This window comes from Corvus moneduloides, chromosome 30, assembly GCF_009650955.1.
Source record: "Corvus moneduloides isolate bCorMon1 chromosome 30, bCorMon1.pri, whole genome shotgun sequence".
Taxonomy (NCBI): domain Eukaryota; kingdom Metazoa; phylum Chordata; class Aves; order Passeriformes; family Corvidae; genus Corvus; species Corvus moneduloides.
Genome location: NC_045505.1, coordinates 1,732,436 through 1,745,573, shown reverse-complemented (window position 1 = coordinate 1,745,573; position 13,138 = coordinate 1,732,436). Strand labels below are relative to the sequence as shown.

General features: G+C 61.6%; 3 protein-coding genes across 3 annotated transcripts; 1 reads left to right on the top strand and 2 right to left on the bottom strand.

The window, feature by feature from the left end:
* Nucleotides 1-46: 46 nt before the first annotated feature.
* Nucleotides 47-2,625, bottom strand: ASB8 (ankyrin repeat and SOCS box containing 8). The gene is made up of 3 exons (XM_032094160.1): nucleotides 2,265-2,625; nucleotides 1,628-1,732; nucleotides 47-1,032 (listed from the first exon to the last, which is right to left on the bottom strand). Exons 1-3 carry the CDS (start codon nucleotides 2,379-2,381, stop codon nucleotides 400-402), a joined length of 855 nt encoding a protein of 284 aa, XP_031950051.1. The 5' UTR covers nucleotides 2,382-2,625; the 3' UTR covers nucleotides 47-399.
* A 415-nt stretch (nucleotides 2,626-3,040) lies between these two features.
* Nucleotides 3,041-7,958, bottom strand: RNF212B (ring finger protein 212B). Its single transcript, XM_032094165.1, has 12 exons — nucleotides 7,303-7,958; nucleotides 5,893-6,036; nucleotides 5,459-5,511; nucleotides 5,270-5,344; nucleotides 5,058-5,173; nucleotides 4,711-4,759; nucleotides 4,563-4,626; nucleotides 4,413-4,455; nucleotides 4,274-4,325; nucleotides 4,149-4,197; nucleotides 3,704-3,735; nucleotides 3,041-3,191 (listed from the first exon to the last, which is right to left on the bottom strand). The coding sequence occupies exons 2-12, from the start codon at nucleotides 5,990-5,992 to the stop codon at nucleotides 3,129-3,131; spliced, it is 696 nt and encodes a 231-aa protein (XP_031950056.1). The 5' UTR covers nucleotides 5,993-6,036; nucleotides 7,303-7,958; the 3' UTR covers nucleotides 3,041-3,128.
* Nucleotides 7,959-9,641: 1,683 nt separating this feature from the next.
* Nucleotides 9,642-12,878, top strand: LOC116436758 (zinc finger protein 787-like). Its single transcript, XM_032094141.1, has 3 exons — nucleotides 9,642-9,807; nucleotides 10,327-10,419; nucleotides 10,820-12,878. Exons 1-3 carry the CDS (start codon nucleotides 9,723-9,725, stop codon nucleotides 11,524-11,526), a joined length of 885 nt encoding a protein of 294 aa, XP_031950032.1. The 5' UTR covers nucleotides 9,642-9,722; the 3' UTR covers nucleotides 11,527-12,878.
* Nucleotides 12,879-13,138: the final 260 nt, after the last annotated feature.

The window sequence follows — 13,138 nt, the reverse complement described above, 5'->3', positions numbered from 1 at the left end:
CTCAAAATCCTTCCTTTCTCAAGGCTAAAAAAGGGGAAAGACCAGATTAATCCAACAGCTGGGATATAATTTACCATCAGAGGGTGATTGTTCATTGCAGGAGGGTGAATGGGGGGGAGAGGGGAAGGAATGGAGAGGACGAAACGGACGGGATGGGAGAGAAATGGAGGGGACAGGGAGAAAGTGGAGGGAGCGTGAGGGGACAGGGGAAAGAAGTGGAGGGGACAGAGGCAGGAAATGGAGGGAACAGAGAGGAAAAAATGGAGGCAGCGTGAGGGGCCAGCAGGGTCCCAAGTGGCCGAGGAGAACAAAAACCACAGAGAGGAACCCGGCGGGTCCCGAAGTGAGCGGGGAACCTCTCCCAGGAGCGAGAAGCGATCTGGGGAAGGGCTCCCTCCCTCAGGTGAGCAGCAGCAGGTACTCCTTGAGGCAGGCGGGCAGCGGCAGCTGCTGCACGGCCTGGGGCAGGAAGCGCAGGCCGAGCGAGCGGCGCACGGCGTAGCGCGACAGCGCCTGCAGCGTGCCCGGCGCCGAGCACAGCCTCGTCAGCCGCTGGCACAGCTGTGGGTCCCGGGCCACCTCCCAGGGCAGGCTCCCGTTCTTGCGCAGCTCGAAGTGTCCCGTGGCCCTGTGCAGCAGATCCAAGCAGGAATCCTCGCGCTCCGTGCCCAGGCCTCGCACCAGCAACGCCACCAGGCGCGAGATGGGGCTCTGGCCCTTCAGGTTGACCACGCGCACCTCGGCGCCGAAGTCCAGCAGGACGCTGACGCTCTCCAGGTTGCCCTTCATGGCCGCCCAGCTCAGGGGGGTGTCGTTGTTGTAGTCCAGGGCGTTGACCAGGGCGCCGTTGGCCAGCAGGGCCCGCACGCACTCGGCGTTGTTCTTGAAGGCCGCCCAGTGCAGCGGCGTGTCCTTGTTGCCGTCCAGGGCATTGGGGTTGGCTCCGTACTCCAATAAAATCTCAACGCAGGTTTCGTCCTTTTCTGCTGCGTAGTGAAGGGCTGTGCGGTTGTAACCGTCCAGGGCGTTCACCTGGGGGGAAAAATAAAGATTTCGGGGTCAGGGAGCTGCCCCAGCTCAGCCCGGCAACAAGGGAAGAGCCACAGGTCCCAAATCCCAAATTTAGGGGAAAATGAGGGGTTTGGGGTGGGAGCTGCCCAGCAGCCAGAGGAAAGTGGGGAAAAAACCCCAGCAAATTTAGGGTCTAATTCTTGCTTCCCATCCTCCAAAATTTTAGCATGAAAATTTAGTTTCAATCCTTCCTCCACTCCCAAAATCTCAGCCGAAAAATTCCCTCCCTGCTGGGACAATGAACTTTCCCCTGGTGCCACTTTGTGAGCGGACACAAACCCACGGAATATCCTGAGCTGGAAAAGACCCACAAAGGTCATCCAATCCAAGCCCTGGCGCTGCACAGAACACTCAAAAATCCTGCCCTGTGCTGGGAGCGTTGTCCAAACCCCAATCCCTGGGGCTTGTGCCCCGTGACCCTCTGGAGGAAGAACTTTTTCCCAAAATCCAACTTAAACCCATCAGCTCAAACCCCAGCTGTTTATCAGCTCCTCCCTACTTCTCAGCCCCTTTTCTCGACGTTTTTCACCGGTTTTTGGTTTTTCCAAAGCTTTACCTCGGCTCCTTTTTGCAGCAGCAGCTCCACGCAGTCGGCATCAGCCACCATGCAGGCGCAGTGCAGGGGTTTGAGGGTGCCGTGCAGGCAGTTCACATCGGCGCCCTGGGGAGCACAGGAACCCCCCCGGGGTTAGAAATTCACCCCTCCCATCCCTTCAGAAAGTGTCAATCCACACAAATCCCGGGGGTTTGTTCGCAGGAACTGCCGAGGGCAGGAACCGCATCGGGGTCAGGAATTCCCCCTTCCCATCCCTTCAGAAAGGGTTAATTCAGAGAAATCCCGGGGGTTCGTTCGCAGGAACGCTCCCGATCTCAGTCCCACCTCCCGGCTGCGTTTCACCAATTCATTCTCACCAAACGGTGCCCGCAGACCCCCGAAGACCGCCCCCCCCCAGTCCCAGGGGTCCGGAGGGGAGAAGGAAAAGCCTGGAGTCTCTAAACCAACCGGAGGTGCCCCAATCTTCCCGTATCGGGACCCAGAACTCCTCCAGGGAATCCTCACGGAGGATCCGCAGGGACCGGAGCACCCGGGAGCAGCTCGGCAGTGCCCGTCAGAGGGACCCGCAGCCCTTGAGGGAGTTAAGCGGCACGGCCCGGCCGCGGAACGTGTTCGGCGTCCCGACCCCGGGGCTCACCCGGCCGATCAGATCCTCTACGTTGTCCCGGGGAAAAGAGCGGATGGCGGCGATGGTGCGGATGAGGCGCTCGGACAGCGAGTACTTGCTCTGGATGCTCTGCATGATGTACCACATGGCGCGGGCCGCGCCGCGGCATCCCCGGCCGGCCCCGGGGCGGGGCGGGGAGCGGCCCGGGCCGGGCCGAGGCGCAGGAGAGTCCGCGGGTGGAGCCGCGGCGGTTCCGGAGGAATCCGGAGCGGTTGCGGAGCGGTTCCGAGGCGCCTCTGGGGGTCCCGGGCCGCTCCCGGAGCGTTCCTGGAACCGCAGCGCCCGCGGGCCCGGCGCGACGCGGAAATGGCGCTACCGGAATGACGTCATTGCCAGTGACGCCGCGTCCGCACCAATCCGGGTCCGGCGCCCCCGCTGGTCCCGACCCCTCCGTTCCTTCCGTCCAATCGCCAGCGCCGGCCGCCCTTGAGCCACGCCCCCGGACGGATTCCCGCCAATCCGCGCTCTCCCGAATCACGAAGCCCCTCCTCCATAGACTCTCCCGTGACCCCACCCCCTCTTTTTCCCCAATTTCCCCCCTTTTTCCCCAATTTTCCCCAATTTTCCCCACTTCCCTCCCTTTCCTCCCACACCCCGCCTTCCCCTCGGGCCACGCCCCCACCGCCCCACCAACCAATAGGAACGCAGCACCGCAACACGGGGCGGGGCTACGCGGGAGAGGCCACGCCCCCGCCCCAGAAACGGACCCCAAATGGCCCCAAAATTGGCATTTTTTTTACTAATTTTAAACTTCTCCTCCCCCCGGCCATCTCCAGGGCCAGTGGGAAGCCCCGGAGCTCCTGTCCGGGAGCCGCGGGGCCCTTCTTTTGTCATTTATGGCTGTGGGTTGGGATCCCACTGGGAGCGCTCGCCCCTCGCCGGCCGCAGAGCAGAGCCCTAAATAAAGGAAAATGGTCCCTGGCTACCGAATTTTGGGGGTGGCTACCGAATTTGGGGGTCTTGTCTTGATTTAGGGAGAAAAGAGGCGGGATAAGGGAGGGGGTGGAGCTGGGGTCCTCCCAGTGCTCCCAGTAACCCCAACCTTCCCTCCCAGTAACCCACCCCCCCTTCCAGTCTCTCCCAGTAACCCCCTTCCGGTGCCCCCAAGTCCCTCCTAGGGCTCCCCATATCCCCTCCCAGTCCCTCCCAGTTTATCCCAGTCCCCCCAAATCCCCCTCTCCGCGTCTCCCAGTTTATCCCAAAGCCCCCAGTCCCCTCCCAATCCCCCCCCGTTTATCCCAGTCCCCCCAAATCCCCCTCTCCGCGTCTCCCAGTTTATCCCAAAGCCCCCAGTCCCCTCCCAATCCCTCCCAGTTTATCCCAGTCCCCCCAAATCCCCCTCTCCGCATCTCCCAGTTTATCCCAAAGCCCCTAGTCCCCTCCCTGTCACCTCCCAGTGTCCCCAGTACCTGCCCCTCTCTTCTCCCAGCCAGGGGGGGCACTAAGGGGAGAAAGGGGCGTTAGGGGGAGTTTGGGGTCACCCCATAGATGGCGGTCAGCTCTGAGGGGCTTCTTGGGGGGGGGCTTGGGGTGCTGCGGGAGGTTAGGGGGGCTCTGGGCACCTTCCGCGGGGCTTGGGGTTCGTACAGGGGGAGATCGGGGGTTGGGAATCCCACCCTGGGGCTTTGGGGTCCCTGTGAGGAGAGATCAGTGGTTTGGGGTCCCTATAGGGACAGATCAGGAGTTTGGGGTCCCACCGGGGGGTTTTGGGGTTCCTGTTGGGAGGGATCAGGGGTTTTGGGGTCACACCGTGGTCCTATATGAGCTTTCGGGGTGCCTCCTTGGAGGTAAAGAAAGGGGGTGGGGCTTGGGGCAGTATTTTGGGGTAAATCCTGTAGGATTTGGGTCACTCACCCACGCTGGAGGCCAGAGGGGTCCCTGCATCCCTGTAGGCTACACCCACCTGTGGGCGGGGGGAAAAGCATTACAGGAAACACTCCCAAGTTTTGGGGTGCCCCCAATTTCGGGAGAGGTCTCACCTGCCATCTTGGGGTGCTGCGAGACCGGGGGGGCTCCAGTGGGGCAGAGCGGCTGCAAAAAGAGGGGTGGGAGGTTTTGGGGCCCCCCCCTGTGCAATTGGGGGACCCCTACCCCAAATTTAGGGCGCCCACCCCTTACCTGACCACTTGGCTGCTGAGCTGCTGGCGGGGCTGGGGGGTGACTGGAAGGGAGAGGGGAAAATTTGGGGGGACCCCATGAGCAAGGAGGGGATGGGGAGGGGCTTTAAGGTTTGGAAGACCCCCCCTAATAATTTGGGGGAGCCCTTACCTGACTGTGTGGGGGAGGGACGGGCAGTGCTGCTGTGGCTGCTCCAGCGCCAGCCCGGGGAGAGCTGTGGGGAGATTTGGGGGGCAGTTTTGGGGCTTGGGAGGGCAGTTTGGGGGTGAGGGAAGGGGAAGAGGGCTTTGGGGGTCACCTGAATGCGGCGCAGCTCCGCGTTCTCCCGACGAAGTGACTCCAGCTCCCTGGGAAGGGAGAGGATTTTATGGGGGGTGGGAATTCCCCCCTTTTGGAGTGGGGATCCCCCAAAAGGGCAGCTGAGGGGGCCAGAGCAAAGGGGTGGAAGCTCACCAAGATGGCAGTGAATGGCAGAACATGCTGTCACCAACCTGGCAGCCAAGGGGGGGTAAGACCCTCCCAAGAAAGTGGCCAGAAAGACGAGGATTCTCACCAAGATGTTGCCCAAGGATGTGCTGCCTCACCCACATGCCCAGAGGAGCCCAAGAGGGAGGAGCGAACCCCCTCCCATGGCATCCTCCTCACCTCCTCCTCTCCCCCAGCTCCTCTCTGGCCTTCTCCAGCTCCGCCTGCGCCCACCGAGCTCGGTCCCGGTGCGAGTCCAGCAGCAGCTGCGCCTGTGCCAGCTGGAACCGCCACACCTGGAAGACGTGGGTCACCCCCTTGTCCCTCTCACCTGCATGTGGGGCCGGGGCCAGCGGTGGAACCTCATCCCCTGTCACCTGCGTCCTCCTCACCTGCGTGACGTGGGCAAGGTGCTTGAGGGCGATGGCCACCGGGCTCTTGAAGAAAACCTTCTCCTGCGGGCGCATCTGTTGGGGATGGGGGCTTCAAAATGATGGGAAGAGGGTTGGGAAGTGGGAGAGGAAAAGGGTGGGAAGGGGTGAGGGTGAGGGGACACAGGGCACAACATGGCGGGCACTGGCCTGCTGGGATAGGGGCAGGTAGCGGCAGGCGGTGGCACAGACGGGGCAGGGACCTGTGGGAGGGGGAGAAAAAAGTGAGAAAAGTGAGAGAAAAAGATGTCCAAAAGCCCCGAAAATGGTGTTCCTTGAGGGAAATGGACCATTTCCCCTCATTTTATGGTTTTAAATTGAGGCAGGGTCCTCCATTTTCACCATTGTAAGGGTTTAAACAGAGGGAAAATCCTCCTTTTTCCATCATTTGAGAGAGAAAAATTGAGGGGAAACCCTCTTTTCCCGATATTTTAGGGGTTTAAATAGAGGGCAGAGCCCATTTTATTCGCTTAAGTTGAGGTGACCCCTCTTTTTCCCCTCATTTAAAGGGGTTAAATTGAAGGAAATTCTCCCTTTCTCAGCATTTTAAAAGGGCTTAAATTGGGGGTTTGCCTCAATTTTACCTGTGCCCCCACAGCCCTCGCACAGGATGTGGCCGCAGTTGGTGATGGCGAACCGGGCGCCATCCTGGCGGAAGCAGCGGCTGCAGTGGAACCAGTCCATGGCGGGGGTGAGGAGCCGCCTGCGATGCCTCCACACGCGAGGGCCTGGCAGAGAACGAGGGGGAAAGGTGAGAGGAAAAGGGTGGGAAAAGGTGAGGGGGAAAAAAGGGAGGGAAATGTGAGGGGGAAAGGGCCGGAAATGCGAGAGAAGCAGGGCTGGGAGCGTGAGGTGAAAAAGGGCGGGAAAGTTGAAGGGGGGGGAAAAGGGCGGTAAAAGAGAGAAAAAAGGCGGGAAATGTGAGGGGAAAAGGGTGGGAAAAGGGAGGCGAAAATGGAGGGAAATGTGAGGGGAAAAGGGTGGGAAAAGGGAGGCGAAAATGGAGGGAAATGTGAGGGGAAAAGGGTGGGAAAAGGGAGGGGAAAAAGGACCACATGGATGGGGACAGGGAAACCAGAATGGGGACATCAGAATGGGGACAGCAACACCTAGGCCTGTGGGGACTCTTATGGGGATGGGGAAATTGGGATGGGACACCAAAATGGAGATGCCATGAGGGGACAGGGCCACCAGGATGGGTACGTTTGGGGTGGGGACACTGGGATGGGGACACCGGGATGGGGACACTGATGGGGACACTGTGACGGGGATGGGGACATTGGGATGAACATGCTGGGATAGGGACCCCAGGGTGGGGACAGGAACTCCAGGACACAGATGGGGAGCCCAGGATGGGAATCCTGAGAGTTGGGCACACAATCTGCTGATGCCATCAATAAAAGGTCCCCGAGCAGTGTCATCCCACCATGCGGATTTGGGGACACCACCCGGGGGGGTGACAACGACATTGTCCCACTGTGAGACTTTGGGGTCACCCCCAGTGATCCCAGTGTGGCCACAGGGAGCTTTTCCCATCGTCCAGGATCCAGTGCCTGGGGTGGCAGAAGGAGATGGGGACCCCCCACTCTGACCCCAGCACCCCCAAACCCTCCGGGGGGATCTGGAGGTGTGGGGTGCAGGAGGAGCACCCCAAAACCCCAATCCCGCAATCCCAAAATCTCGCGATCCTCTGGCCTCGTTGTGTAACTCCAACCATTTTTAATTCTTGGGGGGGGGGGGGGTCAGGAAAAGCACCCCCAGAACACTGGGGTAGATCAGACATTTGAGGGGGTCCAGGGGGAGACCCCAAAACCCTGATCCTGCTATTCCATGCTCCCAGACTCCCAAAATCCCGCTAAATCTTTGGCCTGGTTGCATAATTCCAACAGTTTTTAATTTGTGGGGGGCAGGAAAAGCACCCCTAGAATATCGGATGAGGGGCTCAGGGTTTGGAGGGTGCAGGAGGCACCCCAAAACCTCAATCCTACTATTACCTGATCCCAAAATTCCTCGATCCCACTGTTGAACCCCCCGGCCTCATTGTGTAATTCCGACTACTTGTAATTCTCGGGGTGGGGGAAAGCAGGAAACGCCCCAATAAAACCCTAAGCGGGGAAACTCAGTGAGGTGGGGGGTACAGGGGGCACCCCAACCCCACAATCCCGGAATCCCGTGATCTCTCGTTGTGCAATTCCAGCCATTTTTAATTCGGGGGGCGGGGGCAGAAATGCACTCCCACACCGTCGTGAGGGGGAATCTGGGGGGGCACGGGGGCCACCCCAAAACCCCGATCCCGCTACCCACCGATCCCGCTATCCCGGGATCCCGTGATCCCTCATTGTGTAATTCCAACCATTTTTAATCCCTGGGGGCGGGGGGGGCAGGAAACGCCCCAATAAATCCCTCTGAGGGGGGGCCAATAAGGGATTTGGAGGGGACGCAGGGGACACCCCGAAGCCCGCCCGGATTCCGCCTTTCCCGGAATCCCTGGATGCCGCTGCCGAACCCTCCGCCCTCGTTGCGTAATTCCAACCATTTTTAATTCCCGGGGGGGGCAGGAAACGCGTCGCTGCCGTTACACAAAGCAGGAAAAGGGGGAGGACTTTGGGGGGGCCCCCTGTCTTTAATCTCCCCAAACTCACCCTGTCCACCCCCCCCCCCCCTCCCAAATCCATTTCCCGCTTGGAAAACACCCCCCTTCCCAAAATAATAAAAAACCCCAACAATTCGGGCAATTCTCACAATTCGCCCCCACTCAAAATCGGGCGCTTCGGGGGTGTCCCTGCCGGGACCCTCCCTTTTTACCCCCAAGGTGTTCCCCCCCCCGCCCAAATTCCCGTTTTCCCAAGGGTTTCCCCCCGCTTTTCCCAGCGTTTTTTCCCCGCTTTTTTCCCAGTGGCGCATCCGGCGGGGAATGGGATGACGGGACCTTCCTGTTCCCGGCCCCGCGCCCGCCTCGCGCCCGGGGGACGCCCCCGCCACGACCCCCCTGCACCCCCGAGCCCGACGGGACTCCCGGAGCCACCCCCGGGCCCCCCCGGAACCCCCCCGGTCCCCCCCACGCCGCGGAGCCGCCGTGGTGAGTCGGGGGGCGCGGGGGGAGGGGAGGGAAACGCCGTTTTGGGGGGGGGGGATGGGACGGGAGAGAGCGGGGACCCCCCCTAAAGAAATTGGGAGACCCTCCCCCCAATTTGGGATATCCCCGGTCTTGGATTTGGGATGGGGGAGGAGATGACGGCGATGGATTGGGGGGGAGGCGGCGGCTTTGGGGGGGGAGGGGCGAGGAGAGAGCGGGGACTCCCCCCCAAAAAATTTGGGAGGCTCCCCCCCCCCAATTTGGGATACCCCCGGGTTTGGATTTGGTATGGGGGAGGCGATGGCGGATGGGTGGCAAAAGGTTTGGGGTGGGGGGGATGTGGATGAACGGCGGGTTTTGGGGGTGGAAAGGGGAGGGAAGAGAGCGGGGACCCCCCCACCCCCCAGAAGAAATTTGGGAGACCCCCCCTACAACTGGGGATACCCCCGATGTTGGATTTGGGATGGAGGGGAACGATGGATTCCCCCTGTGCCGGGGAGGCAGACGGGAACGAGGCGCCGTTTTGAGGATTGGAAAAGATGGAAAAAGGAGAGTGGGGACCACCCCCCCAAATCTGGGAGACCCCTCCCCGACTGGGGATACCCCCAGTCTTGGATTTGGGATGGGGAGATGGCGGGGGGAGCAGCTATGGATTTGGGGGCGGGGGCGGATTTTTCCAACCGTTTTTGGGTTTGGAAAGGAGAGGGAAGAGAGCGGCGACCCCTCCCGAAAAACTGGGACACCCTGCCTCCCCCCTGCTTGGGGATAACCCTGATCTTGGATTTGGGATGGGGGCGGCTGTGGATTGGGGCCGGGGCGGGGGTGAGGCACCGTTTTTAGGGTTGGAAGAGGGGGAAAAAGAGAGCGGGACCACCCCCCCCCCCCCCCGCAGTTGGGGATAAGTGCGGTCTTGGATTTGGGATGGGGGATGGGAGGGACCAGGCGCTGGTTTTGAGGGCAGAAAGGGGGGGAATGAGAGGGACACCCACCAAAAAATTTGGGAGAACCCCCTCCCAAAAAAATTTGGGATACTCCTGTGTTGGATTTAGAGGGGGGGATGTGGATGAACCATTCTTGGGGAGGGGGGACAGGAGAGTGGGGACCCCTCAAGAAAACCTGGGAGCCCTCCCCAGTGTTGGATCTGGCTTGGGGGGTGAATTTCGGGGGGGGGGTCCCTGGGGCTCCATCGTTCTTTTGTACCCCCTCCCCAAAATTAAATGGGGCGGGAGCAAAATGGGGGGGACTGGGGGTAATTGGGGGGGACCCTGGGTGATTTGGAGGGCCCCAGGTAATTTTGGGGGGGCACTGGGTGACCCCCTCCTTTGTGACCCCCTGTCCATGTTGCTCCATTTACCCCCCTCCCAGATTTTGGGGGCTGAGTCCGGAGCAGCTGCGCGACCCCCCGAGATCCCCCCGAGAGCAGGTGGGGGGGAATTGGGGTGCACAGGGGGATTTGGCAGGGCACAAAGGGATTTGGGGGAGAACAAAGGGATTTTGGGGAGAACAGGAAAATTTGGGGGGGCACAGAGGGATTTGAAGTCACATGGGGGAGTTTGGGGTTACACTGAGGGATTGGGGGGGGACACAAAGGAATTTTGGGAGGAACATGGATTGGGGGGCACAGAGGTTTCTGGAAGGATGAGACTTAGGGGGGCATGAGGGGATTTGGGGTTGTACTGAGGGGTTTGGGTGGGTAACACAGAAGGATTTGGGGGGTACAGGGAAATTGAGGGGGGCACAAAGGGATTTGGGGTCACACAGAGGGATTTGGGGTCAGAGGGAGGATTTTGGGGTCACGGAGGATTTTAGGGTCACACTGAGAAATTGGAGGGGCACAGCAGGAACCAGGATGCAACTGGAATTTGGAGGGGGGCTGGTTCTGTGGGCTGGGGGGGTCCTGGGGGGGGGGTTGGGGTGCTCAGGGCTCCCCCTGACTCCACAGTCCCCCTGGAAGCCCCCATGGAGCAGGAGGAGCCGGACGTGGTGGAGCTGCAGGACTCGGACGAGGGGGACGTGGTCCGGAGGGTCTTCATTGGTGAGGGGGACCCTAAAACTGGGGGGGAGGGGGGGGTAACCTTGGTAACCCAGGTAACTCCAGGTAAGCCAAAAAGAGGATAAAAAAGGAAATTTGGAGGGGGGTGTCAGGCAAATTTCGGGGGCTCCAGACACCCCAAGAAGGGGATACAGGCAATTTGGGGGTGCTCCAGACACACCAAGAAGGGGGTAGAGGCATTTGGGGAGGGTTCAGGGTACTTTTAGGAGTCTCCAGACACCACTGGAGCGGGGTAGAGGCATTTGGGGGGGGCTCAAAACACTTTTGAGGGGGTTCCAGACACCCCAAGAAGGGCCCAGCCCCTTTTCAAGGTACAACAAACATTTGGGTCAGGGGTCCAGCCCCTTCTGTGCCCTCACCCCCCTCCTCGTGTCCCCCCCAGCTGATGACGGCATCGTGAGCGATGGCGAGGCCGAGGTGCTGCCGCACGAGATCATCCGCACGGTGATCCCGCACAGCCCCCTGCGGCCGCCGCCGCCCCGCAGCACCCCCGGCCCGGCCCCGGGGGGCTCTGAGGAGGGCGGGGGGCGGCGGGGTGGGGGCCGCCAGCGCCCCTTCATCTGCAACGAGTGCGGCAAGAGCTTCAGCCACTGGTCCAAGCTGCTGCGGCACCAGCGCACGCACACAGGCGAGCGGCCCAGCACCTGCGGCGAGTGCGGCAAGAGCTTCTCGCAGAACTCGCACCTGGTGCAGCACCGCCGCACGCACACGGGGGAGAAGCCGTACCGCTGTGGCCACTGCGGCAAGAGCTTCTCCTGGAGCTCCAACCTCATCCAACACCAGCGCATCCACACCGGGGAGCGCCCGTACGGCTGCGCCGAGTGCGGCAAGAGCTTCACGCAGAGCAAGAACCTCATCAAGCACCAGCGCACCCACGCCGGGCCAGGGGCAGCGCGACCGCGGCGCTGTGCCCACCCCACGGGCGCCCCGAGGGCGCTGAAGGGGCCGCGGGCCGAGGGCGAGGGGCCCGCAGGGGGCGAGGGCCGCGGACAGGAGCCTCTGATCTGCGTGGAGTGTGGGGAGAGCTTCGCGAGGAGTGCCGCGCTCAGGAGACACCGCCGGGGGCACCGCCCGCTCTTCGTGCCGTGAGGGGACGGTGTGGGGACAATGGCACTGGGGCACAGGGACTGTGACAATGCCCTGGCACCACCCGGGGCACCGCCCACTCTTCATGCCCTGAGGAGACAATGGCACCGAGATTTGGAGAGACAGTGGGAAGATGCCCCAGCACCACCTGCTCTTCCTGCCCTGAGGGGACATGGGGACACTGCAGAGAGGGCACGGGGATAGTGGGACAATGCCCTGGTACCGGCGGGGACACTGCCTGCTCTTTGTGCCCTGAGGGGACATGGGGACAGTGGCACCGGGATGTGGGGACAGTGGGACAATGCCCTGGCACCACCTGCTCTTCATGGCCTGAGAGGACAATGCGGGGACACTGTGGAGGGACACATGGACAGTGGGACGCTGCCATGGCACCGCCCAGGACACCACCTGCTCTTCGTGCTCTCAGGGGATCTGGGGACACCCGCGGAGGGGACACACGGACCATGGGACAATGCCCTGGCACCGGCAGGGATTCCGCTCTCGCTCTTCGTGCCCTGATGAGATGCGGGGACTGTGACACAGGGACAGCATTGTGAAGGAACAGCGGGACACTGCCCACTCTTCATGCCCGGAGGGGACATGGGAACACTGTGGAGGGGACAAACTGGCAGCGGGACACTGCCCCGGCATTGCCTGCTCTTTGTGCCCTGAGAGGACATGGGGACAGCGGGACAATGCCCTGGCACCAGAGGGGGCACAACCCTGCTCTTTGTGCCCTCAGGGGATGCGGGTACACTGTCATGGGGACATTGTGGAGGGACACACAGGCTTTTCATGCCCTGAGGGGACATGGGGACATTGCAAAGGGTCACTGGGGAGAGCAGGACAATGCCCTGGCACCATCCGTTCTTTGTGCCCTGAAGGGATGTGGGGACAATGTCATGGGGACACACAGGCAGTGGGACACTGCCTTGGCACTGCCTGCTCTTGGTGCCTTGAGGGGACACACAGACAGTGGGACACTGCCCTGGCACCACCCACTCTTCAGGCCCTGAGGGGACGCAGGGGATCGTGCTGTGGGCGGGGGACACATGGGGACACATGGACACTGTCCTGGCACCAGTGGGGACACTGCCCACTCTTCATGCCCTGAGGGGACATGGGGACACATGGATAGTGGGACACCCCAGTGGGGGACACATGGGACAGGGGGCATGGTGCCACCATGCCAGGGGACACAGGGAGCGTGCCATAGGCAGGACATGGTAATAGAGATGGGGACACACGAGTTGTGCCACGGGTGAAGGGACATGGTGACACCAAGCTGGGAGACAGTGGGGGACACCTGGACTGGGACAGGGGCAGGACACGGTGACACCAAGGGGGAGGACACATGGACAGGACAGAGTGACACAGAGCTGATGTCCCCAAGCCCTCCTCTGCCTCTGCCCCATGTCACCCTTGGTGCCCCTCGCTGTCCACTACGGTGCCACATCCCAGAGCTGTAAATAGGGGACGGGGTGAGGTGAAACCGGGAGCCCTGTGGGGGGAGGGAGGTAACACCGGGACCCCCCTGTGGGGTGGGGAGGGGGGAGGGCTGGGGCCGGGCTGTGAATAAAGTTGTGTTTTGGGGGACCTGGGGGTTGTTTTTGGG